Source organism: Sminthopsis crassicaudata, chromosome 1, assembly GCF_048593235.1.
Source record: "Sminthopsis crassicaudata isolate SCR6 chromosome 1, ASM4859323v1, whole genome shotgun sequence".
NCBI classification, from domain to species: Eukaryota; Metazoa; Chordata; class Mammalia; order Dasyuromorphia; family Dasyuridae; genus Sminthopsis; species Sminthopsis crassicaudata.
The window spans coordinates 226,972,128-226,996,937 of NC_133617.1; the positions used below are offsets into that span (position 1 = coordinate 226,972,128).

The 24,810-nt window shown below is 32.9% G+C and overlaps 1 protein-coding gene across 9 annotated transcripts in view; it reads left to right on the forward strand.

Annotated features, from left to right (window-relative positions):
- The window catches only part of EPB41L3 (erythrocyte membrane protein band 4.1 like 3), a 349,128-nt gene that overhangs the window by 310,197 nt on the left and 14,121 nt on the right, over nt 1-24,810 (forward strand). For 4 of the 9 annotated variants that reach the window (XM_074275428.1, XM_074275619.1, XM_074275581.1 and 1 more), the window contains 2 exons: nt 6,797-6,904; nt 21,968-22,026. In XM_074275428.1, coding sequence (XP_074131529.1) covers nt 6,797-6,904; nt 21,968-22,026 — 167 coding nt within the window. Of the gene's footprint in view, nt 1-6,796; nt 6,905-9,761; nt 10,059-21,936; nt 22,027-24,810 lie in introns of those variants that run through there. The other 5 variants (XM_074275635.1, XM_074275627.1, XM_074275433.1 and 2 more) reach the window with 4 other exon arrangements.

Genomic DNA, 24,810 nt, shown 5'->3' on the forward strand with positions numbered 1-24,810 from the left:
ATTAAGAGACTTTAAGGTAGTTGCTTTAATTTGGATTTATTGACAAATGATTCCATCAACTCCCATTCATATATGATCTAATTATGATTCAATTTTTAGATTAAATATACAGGACATTTTTAATAGAATGTTCACGATTGAACACTCTAATTTTTAAATAATGACCAGAAGGTTCAGGTTTTCTTTTTCATAATGTAAGGGAGTTCATGTACATAATATTAAGTCCCTTCCAATTCTAATATAGAACTCAGGACTTAATGATAATTTGCACTGATGAATTAAAATCTGATGAAACAAATAATAGCAGAAAGCATTTTTTCCAACCATTGCTTTTTTAAAAAATCTGCTAGACCCAGTTCACTTTTCTGCCTTAGAAACATGAACATAGTAAACCTCATCTTATTCCTTAGTGATTGAGAATCTTGATGCCTACTGGTCATTTCAAGAATAGATTTTCACTGTATGCCATTTTAAGTGAAGCTGTAGGGGTTTGGGCTGAATTATGTACATTCACCTTGGAAGTGGTTTTGAAATTTTATTTTAAATTATTCTTACATCACCTTGTGTGTGCATTTTCATCTTAAATTGCAAGAGAATAAAAATAACAAATCTAGTTATCTGATAGTTCAGGTTATTTGGGTTCCTTTTAATCAAAGTTTGACTATAAATGAAATGGAAAAAACCCACTGAACAACATTTATTTATTCTTTGATCACACTAGAAATAGAGGAAATGTAATGCAGAAAATGCTGGCCTTGTGCCCAGCACTATCTTATAGTGTGCTCATATTTGGGATGTCTCTAAGTGTTAAGAAAAATGAGTGATTTCATTCATTTTTGTCTGAGAAGAAAAAGATCCTTACAAGGTCAAGGGTAGTGTTGATTTTCAAACTCCCTTTATTTAATAAGATCGCCAGTAAGTGAAGATAATGCTATATGCACAAATAGATTTCTTTCATTTAAGTCTTATAGTGTTTTTTTTCCTACCACTGACCTTGCTCTTCTAAGCTAAGACTCCTTTTTCCATTCACAACCCCTTTTCACCCAAGAAATTTTTAGATGACCCCAGGTATATAGGTATACAAATCAGTTACAAATAATAAATCATAATTTCATAATTCCCACATTTAATTATAAGACCCCAGATGGGGTTGCAAACCCACAGTTTAAGAAATTGGGCTCTAGAAATTAGCCACTCCTGTTAAAAACAAAATAAAAATGCAACAAAACAGCCAGAATCCTGTGGGAAAGCCTTAATTGAACTCAATTCAATTCAATTCTACAATTCTACAATTCTACAATTCTACAATTCTACAATTCTACAATTCTACATACTAGAGTATGACACTGTACAACAGGATTAGAAGTTGTAAGCCCTCACAAGTTTGGTATCAGATCTCAGTGTCTGCTGCTGAATGCCCCTTAACTAGTATAGGAGACTTCATTCAATCATATAGTAGCAGCTACAAAATTATCCATGAAATCTCTTAAGGCAGCATCATTGCTCAGTCTCACTCTCATTAGGCTAAGAATCCCAGGGGAATTTGCCTGCATGGGAACAAGTGTCTAAAATTGTAAAAACAACTTGTAGGTTACAAACGAAGATCAAGACATTTTTGATTCATGATAGTTATTTATCTTAACAGTGTGAAGTTTAGCTCATAGATTCATGTGATCAAGTGTGGAAAAGTTGTTGAGTTCCTTTTTCTTGAGAATTGAGAAAATAAATCATAATTCTATACTATGATAGAGGAAGACTTTGCATTGAAGTGCATGGGTGGGTCTTGGGAAAGGAGATTTCTGGATTTGAACTGGAGAACCTGAGTTAAAATTATCTTCCTGCCTCTGAGAAGCTGTGTCATCATGGCCATGCCACTTAACTTAGTTGGCCATCAGTTTTTTCATATGTATAATGTAGTCAATGTATATAGTGGACTAGAATTCAGAACTTCTTAAACTTTTTGGTCTCAGGACCCCTTATATTAAAAAAATTGATTTAGGATCTTCCTTTCCCTCTCCTCCCAGCTTTTATTTACATATCTTTCAATATTTTCTCTATTAGAAATATATCTTAGTGTTGATCTGATGACCTCACTGACAATGTATTCCTGGACAACACTGAGAAATACAAGACTAAACAAACCTCTAAGATCCCTTGGAATTCTAAATCTATGATTCTATGCTAAGTTATGAATTTTGTAGGTTGTTCAAGGGGTGATTTGTTCAGGTAGCAATCCCCAGGAGATTATGTTCACCCCTCATATGGGTCTTGAATGAGACCCTTGAAAGAGTATATTTGGAATATTTGTATCTTTGAAAGAGTATCTTTGGAATATTTGGAAGCTGAATAATTCTTCATTCTCTGGTACTATGTGAAACTCTATGTCTTACTGTGCTCAGAAATATTGATATTCAAATTGCTTGCTGTCTTAGGGAAGAGGAAAGAGAAGGTAAAATATTTGTAACACAATGTTTTGCAAAAGTGAATGTTGAAAACTATCTTTGCACATATTTGGAAAAATAAGATACTATTTATAAAATTTTTAAAATGAAAAAATTAAGAAATACCAATATTTTAGGAACTGTGATTAATAAGCTCTTACAGATGTTACAGATCTGAATGGCATACTTTTGGGTCCCCAATAGAATCTATTTGGGAAAGAAGAATATTTAGGGAGAACCCAATAAACCCAGAGATCAAATGTGAGTAATAAATTATAGGTGGACAAGTACTTGTGAGCCCATTCGAATGTCCTTGTGACATCTATCTATACTAAAGATCCTATGATTATGGATGCATATTCAGATACCCAAGGTAACTTGAATTTTTGACAGCCTCTCCCAGATGGTCAATTTTTAGAATTCTGACGAACAAATGAGAGAGAATTGCAAAAGAAAACTTACAGCCAATTAATTACTCAATCCCTAGGCACTCATTAAGCACTTGATATGTGCCAGACACTGTTCTAGTCATGCACCATTCCCTGCAGCCTTACCTAGTAATATGTTTTCTTATAATCTCACATATTACATATTTTTGACTAGTTTGCCATTCATACACCATTATTGGTTGATGTGTTCACCTTACTTAAATGTTCTTCCTTTTCTAATTAAAGGTCGGGGTGTATCAGAATCTCAGCATGGAAAGGGATCTCAGAGGATCAATTAATCAAATTTGTAACCAAACAGAAATCCTTTGTGTAATATTCTCCATTACTAGAAGTTAATTCTTGCTCAGATAGGCTTTTAAGACTAATATTTTCCTCAAACATTTTCATTATCTTTTGGATATCTATAATTCTTTGGAAATGTCTGCTTATCTCAAGTTGAAATTTGTTTCTCTTCAACTTCTCTTCATTCACTCTTCTAGTGCCAAGAATAATGAACATATTTCCTCTTCCATAGCCTTTGAAATACTAGAAAACATAACATACTAAAGAATCCCAACCCTTTTCAAAATATCTTTTCTACAGGCTAAACATCTAGGGTTCTTTAATTATCTATATGTGAAATGGTCTTGATATCTTTTAACATTCTGTTTACTGTCTTCTGGTTATCTTCCAATTTATCAATATCCTCCCTAAAATATGTAACCCAGAATTAACTTCAGTACTCCACATATAATATTAACAGGGCAGAGTCTTTTGTTTTGAAGATAATGTCTCTCTATATAGCTTAAATTTTTATTGTATTTTATTTACTGTATCAGTATGATGACAATTATTGAGCTTTCAATAAACTAAAACTCAGACTTCTTTAGAAGTCATTCATTCGTCATTGTTGTTGAATCATTTTTTACTCATGTCCAACTCTTCCTGACCCCATTTGGGGTTTTCTTGACAAAGATCTTGGAGTGGTTTGCCATTTCCTTCTCCAGCTTATTTTACAGATTAGGAAACTTAAGCAGGTGTAAATGACTTTCCCAGAATTAATAATACAGCTGGTAAGTGTTTGGGGCCAAATTTGAACTCAGTTCTTCCAAAAACTTATTAAATTTCATTGATCCCGCCCATCATTCTGTACTATTGATCCATTTGGCTAGTTACTCTGTAATCTTTCTTGTTCAACTGGAGTCATTCACAAATTTAAGAAGCATGCCATAAAATCCTTACTTAAGATTGCTGATAAAAAATGGTAAGTAATAGAGAACCAGGAATAGATCCCTGAGCCATTCCACTGGAAAATGCCTTCCTAGTTGGCTGTGAGTCACTAATGGGACTCTTAGATGCAATTATTTAGCAAATTCCAAATGTATGTAATTGCCCTATAATCTAGCACATATTTCCATATTGTGCACAAGGATAGCAAATACTTGTGTGAAATAAACTATGCTTACAGAACTCCTTATCAGTCTAATAATCCTTCCAAGAAGTAAGTGAAATTAGTCTGCTTGACATATTCCTAATAAAATCATGCTGCTCCTTGTCATTACTGTTTCCATTTTTAAAAACTCACACACCATCCTTTTAATAATTAATTCTACAATTTTATATGTAGTTCAAATTAAGCCCATCTACATCTACTGTTTTCTCTGTTCTCTCCAAGATTATCAAAAATGTTGTTCAGTGCTTTCAATATTCTATTTTATCTGAGTCAGGTAAGCTTGATCTTATTGAGGGTTAATGAGTACTCTCTTGCTATCTTCTCACTTAGCTTAGCCCCATTATCCACTTATGTTATATCTTAACTGTTCCAAAACTCATTCTCTCAGTCACATAAAATACAGGCAAAATATTAAGTTGAGAAGTTCCATTTTCATGTTCATTATAATTGTCCTATACACCCAGTTTTTCTTTGATTTTCTGTAAAGCTGCCCTCCCCCCAACCCTTTAACCTAAGCACTCATCTTCTACCTTAGATCATTCTGAGTTTATCCTTTTTTTGCCCCAGCCCCAATCACTAATATTATAACCCAGTAATTCTTAATGTCCTGAAATGTTATAAACAACATGTTTCCCATTATTATTCTCTTATCTCAAATAATTTTCTCATTTAAAAATTAATTAAGTGCTAAATAGGATCATTATTCAGCTTTGCTTTAGGGAAACTAGTCCTAACCACACCCTTTAATGTTCCCATAGTGTTTTGTATAATTTATATAAATATAAATACTCATGAATAGAAGAAGCAAACAAATGCAGAGGCATAGGTACTGATGATTAAGTACTGATATACTTATGTACTGATGATTAAGTGTAGCCCAATCATACATCCATATATATAATGCTATATTTTGTCTCCAGTTTTTTCTAATGTCCATTACACATTCCAGGAATGTAATCTTGTTCTTCATTAAAAGGGGGATATCTCTGGATGAGATAAACGGGTATGCTTTATGTAGGAGAAAATTGGTATTCTTTGAAGTCCGTAGAAACAAGGGCTCAAATCCCAATTTTTGACATTTACTGTCTGATTTTGAATAAGTCATTCAACCTCTCTAATAGTAAAACTTTAAAGCAGTATATAAATGCCAATGTTTGCTGGTGTTGCGATCATTAGCTATTGCTGTAATCTTTTCTCATAAAATAAAGAGATCAGATTATATGAAGTCTAAGATCACTCTTAGTTCCAAAGAAGATGGTTCCTTTCCCAATATTGTTGAATTCTGTGGAAGAATTATAGAATCTGCCTTCATCTTGACATCTTATTTCCTACCATGAAGTTCCTACTTAATTAATTCCCTTGCTGTTTTGATCATATTTTCTGTTCACTCCCACTTTTTTATATTTTCATGTGCTGATCCAGGCACCTAGAAAGTTGTCCAGTGATTCATTTATCTTTTGCTTAACTATCCTTCAAGATCTAACTCAAGTCCCATCTCCTACATGAAGCCAACTAGAACTATTTTAATTCAGAATGTCCTTTCCCTCCCTCCCCCAATTTCTACCGTTAGTCCTGTGAAGCTTAGAAGATACTTACTCTCTCATAATTTCATATTATGCTAGTTCTAGTGCTATCTCCCACTATTGATTATAAGTACTGTGAAAATGGAGACCATGTCCATACTTCTATATCTCCTATTAATACAGTGTATGATACATGGGTACTAGGTAAACATATTCTAATTTATTTTTTTATTGTGACTCAGAATGTTCTGCCAAATGGAGTTCACAAGCTAGGTAGCTCCTTGTGACTTTTGCTTGAAGCTTTGTGAATATTACTGAGATAATGTAGTATAATAAAGTCTTTGAGGGAAAAGTACTTACTTTTTTATATCACTGTAGCATTTCAATGAAAATTCTACTTCAGATTTGGGCCTGGAAATGAATTGTATATCTGTATATGAGAAACAGCTTAGGTTTAGCCTGAAAAAGTTCATCGCCAGTATGAATATGGGATTACACAGTGTTTTGACCACAGCAATGTCAAAAAAAATCCAACTAGTAATAAAGAGATTGTGAGCTGTATTTGGTGGAGGAAGTACCCATACTGACAAAACCACTGACCCTTAAAATGTATTCACATTCTATCCCAAAGCCAGTGAAAATTCCACAGAGAAAACAGAGAAGAACTTCACAGTGACTGAGTATAGGGCTTTGTATTTTTTTGAAAATAAAATAATAGTTGAGGCCATGATTATCTTATATTTAGAAACTAATCATTTTTAATACTTAACTGTAAACCATTGATATCATCCTATTAGCTAAGATTCAAGTTTAATTTGCTGGATAATACAGCTCTTAATGAAGGAATGGATTTTGACCTGTATTGAACACGTCCTTTACAATGAACAAAAAAAGAATCACAAAATTACTGAAAGTCATCTATATTCCACTTTGCATTGTGTTTGTTTTTAGGTACAAAAGGACAGTTTACTTGCATTCCAAGCAAGTGAAATAGATGCACTTTTCCCATTTACTTATCAACCAACGTTTGGAAATTTGCTATCTGCATCTTATATAAAGGTATGGATGAAACTGCTTCAAGAGCATTATGCTTTTTTTGTTATTAATGATTTGCATTAAAAGACTGTTGAAATTCCAAATTATTGCAAAATATTTTCTAGTCTAGATATGACTGGGGATTTTTTTATAGCTCATAAAGCTAGAGGCTGGCATTATTTGTGCAGTTATTTTTAGTGTGTTTGGACTGTTGTGTCTGATTTTATACTCAACAGGCCTGTCAAATCATTGAACATGTTGTTTTATTTCACATGCTCATGAAATGACAGGGATTTCACTTTTTAAAAATAAACATCTTGAGCAATAAGTAGCTTAGAAATATTTATGGCAAATGATTCATTCTGGAAACATTTTTCTAGCAGTGATGAAATAATTATTCAGTCCACTACTAAAAAGTCTACATGTTTTCTAAATGAGAAAAAGTCACTCAAGCATTCATGTATTGTTATCAAGAATGTAATCTGTGATCCATTTCTGTTCTCGTTATTTAATTGTACTTAAGTCATTTCCAATATTTTTCCATATAATTTTGACTTTGGGTTTTTTTAATCCTTCATTTTTAGTTTTAGTTTTTTTATAAAAATTAAATGGTTTCTAATAAATATTTGGCATTCATCTGCTTATTCCTTTTTAGAAAAGCCTTCCTGAATGAGTTGTATAATCTCACTTTCTAAGTGTCTTTATGAACAAAATAGTTTAAGACAGAATTACATGAATTCAGGGCAAGAGGAGTTGATGAAATTGTAAATTGCCTTTTAGCTACAAAATACTGTGACCTTATAAATGCCCAAACTTTTTGCAGATGTGTTAGTTATCCAATGTAGGGTTGGCTGATGTAGTAGGTCTTGAGCATGAGTAAGTAAATGTTAAATAATTGTAGAGCTGGGAGAAACCTTCTATATAGATGCAGAAGGTTGGAATATATTTTGATATGGCATCTACATATTCTTTATACCACTTTATTTTTAGAAAGAAAAAAAATTTCCATGCTTTTCTTCTGAACTTTGTGATTCTTTTCATATTTGGATATATAAACAAAGTAAAGCTCCCTCTATAATACTTTTTAGAAACTTTGAGCTTCAGTGCTCATTTGTCATTATTGTTGCTTTTTCGGTTTCTTTCCCCATCTCTCTAATAAGAAATTACCAGCTGTTTAGTGGGAGAAAGTCTCCAGCCCCCTCTTCGTGTTCTGTCTTCTTCATTCACTTCTACCCTACTTCACCCATGTTTTAATCCAACCCTACTCATTCCCTTCATTGTGTCCCTTAGAATTCCTGTTTTAATAAACTTTCCTTCATCTTGTTCTTCTTTCTCTCTTACTCTTTCTATAATATTCTCTGTTTAACTTCTTTACTCAGTGACCTTTCCTTCTCTGAAGTACATTCAATAAAAATTTTTCATCCAACCTTAATTATAGTAGCTATAAGTACATCTATGTACATATCATTCTCTAAGTATTCACCACCTGATTATCTTCTCCATCTTTCCAACTCCTGGTCTTATACTGGAATTATCTAATACTCATATTAGATGTTCCCTCAATCTCCATATCATCTCAATCCTTCACTCTCTTAAATTCTTTTAGTTGCTTCTTTACTCTACTTCAGTTACACATAAGGATGGTTACATACTGGAGCTTGCCATTATGAATAAATGTTCCATTTACCTTATTAGAAACTTGGGCATTCTCTAATGTGGACATAACCTCTTATTATTCCACATCTCCATATAGTTCATCCATATAATCTATTCTTTTCCCTCATCAAGCTTTTCACTCCCTCCACCTCTCAGCATTTTCTTAACTTGAGATTAAGAAAAAGCCTGAGAGCTTCTGGGTAATTAATGATCATTAATTAGGCTAGCAAATAATTAATAAGCTCATGCTCAATCGTTTTTTTTTAGGTAACCAAAGACATAACCATGGAGATTATCAAATGCTTAAATGCCCTTGGAAAAATTGGTGCCTCAGATAAGTGGAAGTAAACCCTGATTGGTAAAAAATCAAGGAGAGGAGCACACTTTCAAATGAAGGCTGGGTTGAAAGCTTTCTGTTCCTTCTGCTGAGAACTTGGCTTTATTAGGCTTAGTTGAGCCAGCTATCTGGACCAAAGAATGAAACTCCACTCAAGTTGAATAATGGTTGTGTGGGATGGGGTTAAAGGCTTCTAGGCCTTTTCCATTTGTGATCTCTTTTACCCAAGAAATTTTTACAGGACCCCGGGCACATAAGTATGTAAAATAAATATACAAATCAAACATTTACTGATGATCATAAAGAAATTTGCTTTAAAAACAATTCTTTGGTATACATGCAAATTTACCATTTCTTAAAAATTAAAGTAAATTTGCATACTGAGATGGATTGCTTATTTACTTTTACATAAATAGTTAGATCTTGATGGAATATTTGATACTTGGTACTGTTGCAAAATTTTTCCATAATCTTCCACTTTCAGTTACATGACCCCATATGGGATGGAGATCCACAGTTTAAGAAGCTTTGTTTCAGAGCATAAGCCCAATGCTTTAGGACTAGAATTCACCTATATTAGTTTCAATTTCTAGTTGGATGGGGTCCTGCCCAAGATTGAGGAGAATAGAATGTTCCTGGAGAATTAAACCAATGTCATCATCAGCCCTGTCCTTCAGAGACTGAGTGACCCACAAGGGCTGTCCCTGAATGAGGAAAGAAAAGAAAAAAAAAAACAAACAAACAAACCCTATATCCCAATATTAATAATTGGTTATTAAAAATAGAAAAATAATCATTTCTCTCTAGGCTCCTGCTCTGACTTTACTTTTTATTCTCTCCATCAGAATATCATATTCTCTTGTCTTTTTATTACTCTTCTCTTGTCAGACTTCAACCCTGGACTACTCCTACCATCTAACTCCTCCACCCTTTTTCTTCTGAACAAAGTTGGAAGAAAATTCAGTGTTATACAATCTAATCTGGGCCCTCACTGAAAGAAGGAAGTTCACTCTTTGATCTTTCTCCTGATGACACATCATCGTTTCCTTGGAACACAAGAAGCTACTCTCTTCTAGCAGGTCTCCTCCTTGTACATCACTTTCCCTGGCCCCTATATTCTCTTTGCCCATTTTATGGTATCTTTTATCGTACCTCCTGAATATATTGTAGATTACTGCATACCTCGATGTTGAATGACTGATCTCTTTGAATGATTATGACTTGGTCTATTAATATAAATCATCAAAATAGAGAGCTTAATTTGAAAATGTTTGTGGGATTAGCTACTCTTGGCATTATAATTGCTTTTTGCATCATTGTTTGAGAATAATTTTTACTAGGGTTCATTAGTGGGATTTTTAATCTAAAAAATGAAAAGAAAAGAAATAAATATCGTAGTTTATCTTCCTTCTTGGGATGATTGCAGTGATAATAAGAATGATAATTTGATTTATATATTTATATAATGTATGAATTCTGTTACTATTCACATGGTTTATAAATAGAACACTGTTTAATCTCCAGAAATTGAGACTTAAAGGTGCAATTACATTTTAATGATAATTCCTTTTAGAAATTACTAATTGACTCTATTCTGAGTTTCCTCTTTAATATGCTTTATTCATGTGCTATATTCTGTACCCACAAATTGATTTAACAATTTTCTTCATTGACTCTAGAGGAGATTGATTCATCATGTGATTTTGGAATAAATAAAAAGAAATGTAGTATAATAGTATAATAGAAAGAACAATTCAAGTCTTGACTCTGCCATGATCTATTTGCATAACCTCAGACTTATCCTCCCTGGGAGATTAGGGTTCTTTAGCCAAAAAATGAGGATTTGGACAATAGAATCACTAAGGACCTTTTAATCCCTCAGATTTTAAGAAAATGTGATATAGAAGACATAGTTATAGAGAATAAGTACAGTAAAGAAATATTTATTGAGGTTAAAGCATGAGAATAGCCATAAAAATCTTTGTGCCTCATTGGAAATTTAAGATTAATATACATTTTAAAATTTCATATCCAATATTTTCACAATTATGTGTACAGTATCCTTCAGTGAAAAAAATGGACAAATTGTACATGGGATCCAATAAGAGAGGTGGAGCAGCCTGGATTGCCTTCAGACAACTGCAGAACTTTTATTACACCAAATTGTTCCCAGAAACAAAAGCCCATCTTTTTACTATTTATATTCAAGTATGATAACTAAATCATTTCTTTAGCACTTCAAAGAGTACCTTTTATCCAGTCTCCCATTTAGCTACAATTTCTTTCTTTTGGTTTTGCTGAAAGTGAAAATGTTTAGATATGATTTAGTTTCTCAATAGTATGCATTCTTATTGATTATTGGACAAGGAGCACATATTTCAAAGTACCAATGGCCAAAATGACTATATGACATGGGACAAAACAATATTTGAAGAACAGAAAAATAAGTCTCATATGGAAGGAAATAGAAAGGTATGTGGTAGGTACAAGTAGGCTGCAACACGTAATAAAGGAACTTCACAGAAGAACAGGATCAAATGATTTCACGAGGAAAATATATAATAGAAAAAGAAGGTAGATTGGTGCCCTACAAAGGTGAGAGATAGCAGGTAAACAAGTGGTCTTTGTGGCACTAGAAGGAAGCAAAGAAGATCTTTATTATTTTGCATGGGCTCTCTGCTTATTAAAGGTTATGGAGAAGAGTTACATAGAATGGGTAGGGATTGATAGGTTGATCTACAGTACTGAAGAAAGCCACAAAATCAATGAGATCACAGATCCATATCCATAATTTATTCTATTAGTGTTTCACACATGATTATGAGGCATTTAATACAAGAGTCTCTGCAGAATTAAAAATGACCATCTCATATTGGTAGATATGATTACCTTTTATTACTGTGGGATTTTCTTTGACAGAGTTCTTCTAGTAAGTTACTTTAAGATTTCACTTCTCAAATTATACTTTTTACTTGCTTTATAAATCCTTATTTGATATACCTATTGCTTTAGATTTCAAACCAGCTTCAAATTCAAGATGGTATATTTTAGATAGATATTTGATGCTTATGAAGACGATAATGACCTCATTGTGGTGATCATTCTGTTGTTCTCATCTTTTTTAACTGTCCTGTAATACTAGTTGGAACTATAGAGTTTTTCAGTTTATATTTTCTCTGCAATTGTGGGACTTTTGAAAGAGTTAGGGGAATACATTTGTATATACAGAAAGCACACAGAGAATTAATTCACTGAATACATCAATCTTAAAAGTACTTTGGTTCTTGTTCAGTTACACCGCTATAAGCATGCTGGGCACAAAAAAGGAATGTTTGGGCAAATGTACAGAATTCTTTTTTTTCAATGCCTCAAAAATCATCCTTATTATCATAAATTATAAACTGTCATTGGATTATAATCATTACTCCATCATCAGCTTTATATTTAAAAGAAAACAAACTTCTTCAAATCACTCTAACATTAAGAACTAGTTCTTTTCCAGTGAACTATAAGAAGCCCAGTTCCAAGGCTTCTCTTGGCTACAGCATCTTCCCTTTATCTTTGCTTGTATAAAGGGGTGTGTGTGCGTGTGTGTGTGGGTGTGGGTGTGTGTGTGTGGGTGTTAAGAGAGAGAAAGATTTAAGTTGTTTCTGGGAAGAAATCGTACAGAAATTGGTGCTTTTAAAATTCTTCTCCCAATATTATCAGACAAGATTTTCAACTGCACAGGCTGCATGATGGAGGAGATGGGGAAGGGAAAGAGATAAACATTTCTATAGTATCTATTATGTGCAATGCTTCATCATCATTGATTGAGAAAGCTGACAAAAAAGAATTATTATTCTCCCTACTCCACTGCTCAAACCTCTTAAGCAGACATTAACCATGGCACCCAGTGATAGAAGGCATAGTTAAACTAAGGAAGTTCTGCTATTCCACCACTCTTAGCTGGATGACTAAAGACTGCATGGAATAGAGATGTAACAGTAGGAAGGAGTAGAAACAACATTCAGTAGGAAGGAGACAAGAAGGTCCATCAGAAAGAATGACATCATTGGAAGATATCAGCAGTTCCTCAGTGTCCAAGACACTTTATATATGTGTCCTAGATGTATGTTCCCTAAATTTACACCCCTGGCTATATGTATTCCCTACATGTCTAAAATCCATTGATGATCCAAATGGTTCATTATTCCCAATGAAAGTATATTTAATTTGTGGGGAAATAAGCTCAATGTTTATGCATGATGGGTATAAGTTCTATTATTATTATTATTATTATTATTACATCACATTAAAAGCCTTTACTTTGAATAGGTGAATCATTTGACTGACTGGTGAAAATAAACATATTAATAGAAAAAATACTTAAAATGTATAGTAGTTTTCTTGGGGTTTACTGGAGTTCTAGTTTTTACAAGTGTCTTGCTCACATAATTCCATGTATTCCAGAACTTTGCCAACACTGAAACTCTCACCATGCCTGTTCTGACCCTATATTAAGTTAGAGCCCAGTTTTCTTGTGAGATGTCAGTTGACTAATCTGATAAACCAATGAAAGCTGAAATTTGCTTTTCCATCCAGTCTTTTCCCAACACAAACCATAATATGCATTTTACTGAGAGACTCCTAGAAAAAAATTTTATGGTCTTAAAGACTTGTGAGAATTCTAAATATAATGGCAAAATAGTAGGGAGACCTGGGTTCAAATGTGAACTCAAGACACTTACTAGCTATGTGACCTTGGGTAAATTACTTAACATCTATTTGCTTCAAGTCCTTCATCTATAAAAATGGGGATAATAAAAGCATGAACATACCAAAGTCATTACGAAGATCAAATGGAAGAATAATTGTGAAGTGCTTGGTACAATGCCTGACTGACAGAATATACTATGTAAATATTAACTATTATTATTTTTCTTCTTCTTATATTATCTTTCTAATTAATTATTATTATTATTATGACCTTATTAAGTCATACACTTTGGCTTATATACATGTTTTTTTTAAATTGATGCCTTTGCATCTCTTCTGTCAAATTTTCTTCACTCTCCATATTTTTCTGTTCCCAGTTTGTAATCTCTCTTGGAGCTTTCATTTCCCTTAGAGTAAATGTCTATTGTATCTTATACTAATGTTCATTTTTTTTAAATTGTTTATCAAGAGTTTTGATTTCTGAGTTACTTGCATTCCTAACTTTTTCCTTCAAAAATTTGACTGTTTTATAAAAACTCTTCTGGAGTTTCTTGATGTTGCTCTATGATCTCTCTTTTATGCAGAATTCTCTTTGGATAAGGAAGTTTCTGGCCATTTTCCTTCTTAGTATGTGTAATACTTAATCAATGTTCTGAATTCATTTTAGATGTTTCTTGGTGGTCACCTCTCTTTATAAACCTTTCTGTTTGCCTTTTTACTTGTGAGCTACATTTTACGAAGAGTTTTTCCCTTAAAATAAAAAAAAAAGTTAGTTTTTCTCTTGTATTTCCATTGTATTTTTTTGTATTCCCAGTATTTTGCTATTGGTTTCTCTCCTCACTCTTTGGCTTCACCCTTTCCCACATTACAAAGTTCCTGAAGGTTTGTCTTTAGCCTTCTTAAGTGAAGATATAGGGATGTTTTCCCTAGACCCTCAGGGGAGGGGAACGAGAAGACTAGATTCAACTTGCTTGGATGGTAATGTTTCCTCAGGGACAGATACTCTGAACTACCTACCTGCATCTTTCCTCCCTGATGTCCACCAATTAATTTCTTATTCCTTTAGGTGTATAGGTGGAATCAGTATCCTGCTACCTTTTATGGGTTTGGAGGAAGGGTTAAACCTAAGTCGCTATTGTAGAGGGACCAACTCTCCAGTCAAACTTTTCACCCAAGTTACAAGGCCATTTGTACTCATTGTGCCTAGTTTGGAAAGTAGAATGGAGGACACTGAGTGGAGCAATTAATATTTAATTAGCCTTGTGATAATTGTACATATTTGTATATAAATTTGCATATTTATACACATACACACACACATATATATATATATATATATATATATATATATGTAAAACTTCACAAAATATCTCTGTATATAGATACAGATATACACATATACATAAGCATACATACACATATATACATAACCTTTGTAAAGTGTTTTTGTTGTCTTGTATATTCAGCTTGAATTGTTCTATATCTAGTAGATAATTTACGTTGGGGGGGAGAGGGTTAGAAAGGTGTAAGGAAAATAACTGTTTAACCATCTTGCTGAACAAAATCTTAGTCCTGCATTTTTACTTGCTGCCAGCAATCTTTTCAATGTCTGATCAACATCTTAAGCTCAACATATGCAAAACAATTATCATCTTTTCTAAATCTAATTATCCTCCATGATCCTATATTTCTTTTGGAAATATAATTAGAATAAAGCATTTCTAACAATGAGGAAGCCAAAAACTTCACAAACTATATCAGCAAACATTTGCTGTCTTGGTCAAGTGGAAATATGACAGCCAAAGACAAAACCAGTGTAGGATATAAACTGATTTTTAAAAATCTTATGAGAAGAAAATAGTGCAACATTATAGCATTATCTAATCATTGCAAATGAAAAGCAACAGAGGAGAAAATGAGTTTCCTGAAAGCCTGACAAGAGATCCAATTAAGCTAGATCATCCTAAGTACATTTAAAGATGAAATTGAAAAGACAATAGACAAAAATGGGAAATGTCAATATTTCCATTACAAACTCTTTTGCTTCATCAGTGACAATGGTGGGATCATCACTTCTGGACTTTGAACATTATGATCCATAATGTGATGTATAGAAAAAAAAAGTTACTACAAAGAAAATAAGGTTGGAATAAATTCTTGGACTGTACCTATCACACACAAAGGAGATATATGATTGAGGCAAAATGGAGTTGAAGACATTGAGAGAATGATTTTCAAAAAATCTGAAAGATGAGAAAGATATACCACTGGAGAAAAAAAAAGAAGTTGTTAAGGCAAATTACCTTTCAAGAAGATAATGATAATAAACTGAGCCATATGACTACTTTATTGTCTATTGAAGTTCCTTTTGAGAATAATATAAATGTGAATGAAATACATACTTGATTAAAATATGAGGAAGGAACATTATTGATGAAGGAAAGAAGAAGGAAAGAAGATAGGCTTTCATAAATGCTACATCTTTACAATCATAGTGTTTAATGAAATACAGTAGAGAATCTATTCATTTTTGTTGTTGTTGGCCATCAAAAAATGTTTTATTTGTTGGAACAAAACATAGTCTTTAAAGTTCTACTCCAATAAACTGCATATATAAGTTAAGATCATACAAAATTCCTTTATAGATGGAACTATGGAAATAATTTTGTTTAATGGTCCTCTGAATATCAAGCAAACAAAAATAAACAGAGAGATGTATACTTTCCAAAACCATTCATAAACAGGGAGTCCTGTGCAAAGTCAAAATAGATAGAATTGTTATAGTTGTGAGATTTTCCACATAAATACTTATGTTTGCATATTCTTTGTATTGAACCTGGAAAGATTACATGGCTTCCTCAGATTCAGAATTCAAAAGAGATTAGTCTAGTACCCTATATAGGAAAAAAAAACAATTGGAGAAAGTATACATATGTTGCCCACATTTTGACATACTATTGAATAGGCAGTCCATTAAGCTAGTCCATTGGATCTTGGAGACTCTGCAAAAGAACAGTGAGCTTGGTATAGAACTGTAGAAGAGGAAGAATTCAGTTGGATTGTATTTGAGAAGTGATGTAAATTTTTACCAATTCAAAGTTGATCTCTCCTGTAAAAGTCTATTTTTAGTAGTTTGTTGCTCTTTGTTTTTATACCACCATAATAACAAAATTTTAAGCAAAGTTACCCAACATAGAACCATAACATTTGACATCCATTCTTCCCACTTCTCTAATTAGAGAATTGAGATATGTTTCTTTACCAGTTCTTCAAGATAACATTGTTGATTAGAATTTATCATAATTGGCCCATTTCTCATCACTTATATTATTGTAGGCATTAGTTCTATTAGTTGCTTATCATGTTGGACTTCATTATGAGCAAAAATAATTCATGCATATGTCATAATCTTTTTAGCTATTATTGAATTTATAGGCAACCATTTTCCAATTTGATTTTATTTTGTTGGATAGCATCAAGTGCTGCTTTGAATAATTTTGTTATATATATATATATATATATATGTATGTATATATAACATTTGTTTCTGTCATTGACTTCCTGGGTGTCAAATGAGATAATATACATGAAATACTTTGTAAGCCTAAAAATACTATATAAATGTTAGCTTTTGGATGTGTGCCTAGTAATGGGATCACTAAGTTAAAGAATATGAGTAATTTATGAATTATTTAGTGACTTGATTCACAGAATGCCAAATCAGTTCCCAGAATGGTTGATGTATCTTCTCAGTCCTCCCCCTCTCTCCCTCCTCCCTCCCTCTCTTTCTGTCTCTCTTTGTTTCTGTCTCTCTCTCCCTCTCTCTGTCTCTCTCTGTGTGCTTCTGTCTCTGCATATCTCTGTCTCTGTCTCTTCCTCTCCTTCTCCCTTTTTTCCTCCCTCCCTCCTTCCCTCCCCCCTTCTCTCTTTCTCTCTCTCTACCATTTTTGCCAACTTGTTCAACGTGAGGTAAAACAAAAAGAGTTGTGTTGCTATTAATGATCAGGAACCTAAGATCACATAGCTAATGGAAATGGCCTGCAGATATTCTGATCCTTTATTGATTGGATAATTGCATTTGGTCTTATGTATTAGTGTAATTTCCTATATATCTTAAAAATTGTACATGTTTTATAGAGAACATGTTTTATAAACTCGACTCAAATTTATAAGAATACAAGCCATTTTCCAACTGATAAATGGTCAAAGGATATACACAAAACAATTTTCAGAATAAGAAATTAAAAATATTTCTAGTCATATAAAAATGCTCTAAATCACTGAATATGAAACCATATTCATCATGGATGAATTAGTCTCTGGCACAATGATAACATAACATATCCACTGAAGAAATTAATAAACTTAATTGGCATAGAGAAATACCAATTAAGATAACTGTGAGGTACTACTACACACTTCTCAGATTGGCTAAGATAACAGGAACAGATAATGAATGTTAGAAAGCATATGGGAAAACTGGGACATTAATACATTGTTGGTGTAGTTGTGAACTGATCCAACCATTTTGGAGAGCAATTTGGAACTATGCCCAAAGGGCTAAACTGCGCATACCCTTTGATCCAGTAGTGTCTCTACTGGGCCTATATCCCAAAGAAATCTTTAAAAAGAGAAAGGGACCCACAAGTACAAAAATGTTTGTAGCAACCTTTTTTGTAGTGACAAGAAACTAAAAACTGAGTGGATGCCTATCAGATGGGGAATGGCAGAATACGTTATGGTATAGAAATGTTATGGTATATTATTATATAAGAAATGATCAACAGGATGATTTCAGAAAAATCTGGAGAGATTTATGTGAATTATACTGCTGGGTACTACACATAGTTTAGTAGCATTTATCATAGCTTCAAAATGCTTTCCAGATGGACCATTTGACTTTTCTACCTGCAGTTCATGAATGTACCTACTTTCCCACAATCTTTCCAGCTCTTGTCATTTTGCTTTTTTGCCATCTTTGCCCATCTGATGGATGTGAGCTGGTACCTCAGAGTTCTAATTTACATTTTTCTATTAGTGTTTTAGGGTACTATTTCTCCCATATGGTCGTTGATAGCTTAGAATTCTTCCTTTGAAAATTATACATATCCTCTGAATATTGGGAATATCTCTTTTTCTTTTAAATTTGATTCAATCCTTCTATATGTTCAAAATGAGAATTATGTCAATTAGATTGCTCATAATTCTCTGTATTTTTCTAACTGACCATTATATCATCTTCAAATAAAGAAAATTATCTTTCATTTTTTTAAACTGTTTATCCCAGAATTCCTTCTTTTAACATTTATATTTATATTCACCTGATGATATTATATGGTTACATTATAAACTAATGAATGAATTTACTACTGTAACATATTACTAAGCATATTACTAAGGATGACGTGTGTAAAAAATAGTAAAAAAAAAAAAATATCAACTCATGACCAGCAAAGAAAGTAAAGGTTATACAGTGAGACTTAAGCCTAAGAAACGGAGAACCCAAGCATGGTAATAGCATCCATCAAATGTGGAAATGCTTATAGAAAGACTTCATATGTACTAGACAAATCCTCAATAGAAGATATATAGAAGATCATGAGCAACAATTGCCCAGGGTAAAAAGGCAGCATGAATGAATTAGTCTCTGGTACAATGAAACATCACATATGCACTGAAGAAATTCATGAACTTTGTTTGAAATTCAAAAGAAAATTTAAGGATAAATATTTCTCAAGGTGCCATTGAAAAACAAATTGTATGACATTCTGTGTTAAGAATACACTTATATAACTATTTTGTGAAAATAAAACCAAATCAATGAACAATTATTCACTATTATGTATAAGGTAAGGGCAGCTAAGTGTTCAGTGGATAGAACACTAGGCCTAAAGTCAGGAAGACTCAGCTTGATAAGTTCAAATCTGGCTTGAGACATTTACTAGTTTTATGAGCTAGAGTAAGTCACTTAACTCTGTTTGCCTCAATTTCTTATTGGTAAAATTAGCTGGAGTAAGCCACTTCAGTATCTTTGCCAAGAAAAACCACAAATGGAGTCATGAAGAGTCACACATAACTGAAAAATGACCAAACAAGCCAAATATGCTAAGTATCATGCTTATTGCTGTTAAAGACAGAAACATGATTTATGTGATACATAAAATGAAAATTTGTTTTTACTGTCAACATGCACATACATATATCCATCACACAAATATATGTGTATATATATATATATGTGTGTGTGTGTGTGTGTGTGTGTGTGTGTGTGTGTGCATTTTTCTCAGTCACCCAAATGAAAACATTCACTAGTTCAAGAAAAAGCATTTAAGTATAAAAGGGGAAAGGAAAAGGAATAAGCATTTACATAGTGTCTACTATGTGCCAGGTACTGGGATAAGTGCTTTAATAAATACTATCTCATTAGAGCCTGATAGCAATCCCTGCAAAGTAGGTGATATTATAATGCCCATTTTACATTGAAAGAAAGTGAGGCAAATAAAAGTGACATAACTTGCCCACAGTCATATAGTTAGTATCTGAGGCTGGATTTAAACTAGGTTTTCTTCACTCCAAGTCCTGCATTCTATCCACTATAACATTTACCGGCTTTATGTATCTCAGGGAAACAATAATATGTAGTGAAATGAACCTGCCATTTTATAGGTGGGTAAAAATTATATGATACATTGCAACATGTTGAATTTATAAATAGAATAGAAATAAGGGCTAGACCTGTACTGATGCTGGGTTTTGCCTTTTGGGTTTTTTGGGTTTTTTTTTTTTGTTTTTTGGGGTTTTTTGGTATAGGATACTCTCAGAAGAGGAAATGCCTCCTTTGAAGGTTGCCACTTTGACCTGAATATTGAAAATTTAAGGGACATACCCAGGGTTACACAGTTAATATATGTCAGAGAGAGGACTGAATCTAAGATTTCCTGGTCTTGAAATCAATGCCTCATCTATTTAATCTTATGGTATATGAATGTTATGGAATATTATTGTTCTATAAGAAATGACCAGCAAGTTGATTTCAGAGAGGCCTGAAGAGACTTACATGAATTGATGCAAAGTGAAGTGAGCAGAACCAGGAGATCATTGTATACGGCAACAAGATGATGTGATGATCTATTCTGATGGACGTGACTCTTTCCAACAATGAGAGGATACAGGCCAGTTCCAATGGTCTTGTGATGAAGAGAGCCAACTACACACAGAGAGAGGAGTATGGGAACTGAGTGTGGACCACCACATAGTATTTTCACCATTTTTATTGTTGTTTGTTTGCATTTTGTTTTATTTCTCATTTTTTTTCCTTTTTGATCTGATTTTTCTTCTATATCATGATAAGTGAGGAAATATGTATAAAAGAATTGAACATGTTTAACATATTGAATTATTTGTTTTCTAGGGGACAGGGTGGGGGAAGGGAAGGGAAAATTTGGAACACAAGGTCTTGCAAAGGTTAATGTTGAAAATTATCTATGCATGTGTTTTGAAAATAAATAGCTTTAATAAAAAAAAAAAAGTACAAGGGTATAATAATTTCCTTCCATTGAGAGAAGGTCAGTGTCAATACTTATCTAATAGTGTGCCAGCACACTTACTTTGCATGCCTATGTCTTTGGGTGAGTGCTTCCCTGTTGACAAATGCATCAAATTATAATAAATATAGATGACTGCTATGCTGGAAAAAGGTAGAAAAAGTTTAATTATGGGTTTGAAATTGCCTAGAAGCAATTTATTCCTTATCTATAATAACTTATTACTAAAGCCTGTATTTATTAGGAGGCAAAATTTTTTTGAATTTTTCAAGATGAAAAGAAAGAATAATTAGTTTTAGATGTTCACAGGAATAGGCAAGCAACATCTCTTTTATGAGTACATGAATGAATGAAAAAGCATCTATTTTATGTTTACTGGGAACTCAACACTTCACAAATGTTGGTGGTATAAATGTAAACAAGATAGTCTCTGTTTTCAGGAAATTTATAATCCAGTGATAAGAGACAGTACATAATAGAAGCTAGAAAAAACTGGGGAAGGGAAAGAAATACACATACATACTTGGTTTGGAAATGGCTAGAAAATAAAGATCTAGTTCTGACAAGATTAGGTGAAAGCTCACTTATCAAAGCCTAAGATCCCAGGATCTGATAGGAGGTAGAGAAGAATGATGACCTGAGTTCAGGTTTGGAAAATAAGGAAGAAAGCATGGTAACTGCCCATATGGTCATTCTAAGTTTAGATGATCGTTAAGGAAAACACTTAGTTTTAGGATGGTGTTCTGGATATCCTAAAATAAAACTTCCCATATTTATAACTCATTAATTTTAAACTCCAGAAATTGACTTATTTCCATTAGGTGCTAATGAAATCCTATGTTAAAAATGCAGCCTTTCTCTCAGGAGTCAACACCTGAAGAATCAACAGGGAACCACAGGACACCGAAGAGGTCAGTGTGTAGTGAGAGCTATAGATAAAGAGTTGCTGCTCCAACCAGCTCTAGGCTGAAAGCCTATATTAAATATAAGAGTAAAGTTTTTTCTCGTTTTTGTCCCTGAATGTTGTCTTCTTCCTGCTTAGAACTCATGTCTCTACATATTGAAAGGATGATTTCAGTATTAACTGGAAATAAAACCATTGCCTCTCCTTATTTGATCAAGTATTGCTCTTTGTGAGCAGCAATTATTCTGGAACACTTGCTAATTAGAGATATCTTCAAATTGTGATTCTGATATTGTAATTGCTTATTTCTTCATGTCATGATTAAAAGATCAATCATAGAAGTATGAGCAGATGACTCTGTGAAAAACTTTTGAATTGAAAACATATTTTTATAAATTTAGCCTATTTTATTCCTTTCTGTTTATATCTTAATGATTTTAAATATGTTAAGGGGATGGTAGTTTCAATGAAAAGGTTTCTTTATGATATGAACAACCAACCAACCAAATAAATAGGTGGAGGAATGGGGTGGGGGTTCTATATACGTACTGTGTAATAAACTAAACCTCAATCAACCTCACCAGAAGAGTTCCAAATAGATTCATTTAAAGAATATTTCCTGCAATAAATGTTTCCTTTTTACTTTGGTTGAAATACCAACAAGTTCCTATTCTGGAATTTAACTTTTATAAGAAAGATAAAATGTTTGAAAACTGATTTACTGGTTTCAATGTCAGGAAGACCTCACTAAAAATCTTACCTCTGTCATACTCTTTGGGGTGTACTGGTCAAGTCACAACCTTTCAGAGGCTTAGTCAGTTCTTTAAGACTTTCTGAGCTTCAGAGAAGGTGCTGATGAAATCACAAGTCTGATTTTTTTTTAAATCATTAATCTGTCTGTAACATGAAGGCACCTTATAATACAAATCACTTGTAATTCACAGCTTTCCCTTCCCTCATGTACAGGGTTTCTATTTTAGAATAATGAAAGAAAAGAGGGCAAAGAGGTAAAAGCCCATTTCCTAGCTTCCTGATCCAGTAAGTGACAAATCATTTAGCAGGATTCAAATGAGCTTTTAATGATAATTGTTTCAGAGGTCAGGGCTCAAGTAAGTTATTTCATTTCCTGTGTCAGTTCTTTTTGGGCCTATGCCATTCTAAAAAGAGTCCTATGTAAAAATAGAAAATGGCATGATAACTTTCATTGAAGTAGGTTATAGAAATTACAGGCTGTCATTATCCCCACTACAATAAATTAAAAAAAAAAAAAATCTGAGCCTTTGTGTCAGCCAGAGCCAGTTTAGTGGCTGAATAGATGTAGGAGTTTCCTGTGATTAAGTAAAGAGAGGTCAGTCAGTTAAAGATGTAAAAATAAAGATGAGAGAAGGTATGGTATTTTCCAGTATAAGACATTATGGCATTAGAAAAACACTGAATGTCTTTTTAGCTTTAACACCATTATATAAAATAAACAGAGCTCACTTCTGTACACTGGCCTAAGATTTTCAAGACTTTATATATCTCTTGGGATCAACAACCCTGTGAGATAGGTGCTATTATTATTCCTATCTCAAAGAAGAGGAAATCAGAGAGAAGAAAGGTTAAGTGGTCATAAAGCTAGGTAAATAGCTACAGCAGAATTTGTAACTAGATCTCCCTGATTTTAAGTTGAGGCTCTATCAATTTCAGGTTGTCTCTAAATGTTGTACCACTCATTTTTTTTCCTTTGAAGAATAACCTCTGGGGACAGTTAATGTAATTAAGTTGATGATTCAATATAATAGTATTATACAATTAGTCTTGTGACATTTTGAGACTGAGCTATACTGTCTCTATGGATGATTTACTAGATTTTCCAAGATGACAGTCCCACTTTCTTTACATGATTTTAGTTCTCCTCAAATCACACAAGTTGTGAATCTAAATATGTGAATAAGAAGTCTCCAGAAGTAAAAATAACCACAAAAAAAAAAAAAAACCTCTTAGAGGAGTAATCCCCAAACATTATTTTTATATTCCTAGACAAAGCTGAAGTTTTCATGATTTGGGTTTCATGTGCCCAGAATAAAGAAGACATCTTAGAACAGCCTTTTACTCTTCCAGAGATTGAAAAACAATTTAAGAAACCACAACTTCCTTTATAACTTGGAGATTTCCCTAATGAATATTTTAAAAATTTTTAATAATAACTTTTTATTTTTAAAATACATGCAAAGATAGTTTTCAACATTCATCCTTGCAAAACCTTGTGTTCCAAATTTTTCTTCCTCCCTCTCCCCCATCCCTTATTCCCTATATATAGGGAATAATATATAGGTTAAATATAGGTTAAACACGTACAATTCCTCTAAACATATTTCCACATCTAATGAATATTGATGTGAAAATTTTAAATAAAATATTAAAAAGGAGATTATAGTAAATAATGACAAGTGAGATTTATACCAGGAATGCAGGGCAGATTCAATATTAGAAAAAGAATAAGTATAATTAATCATATCAATAACAAAATCTACAGAAATCATATGATTATCTCAATAGATGTAGAAAAAGCCTTTGACAAAAAAAAACACTCATTCCTATTAAAAACACGAGAAAACATAACAATAGAGCTTTTTGAAAAATAACTAGTGAATATCTAAAACTATCAGCTAGCATTATCTTTAATGGGAATAAGCTAGAAGCCTTCCCAGTAACATTACAGGAGTGAAACAAGGCTGCCCCTTATTACCACAATATTATAAAATATTATACCAGTAATGTTAACTGTAGCAATAAGAGAAGCAAAAGA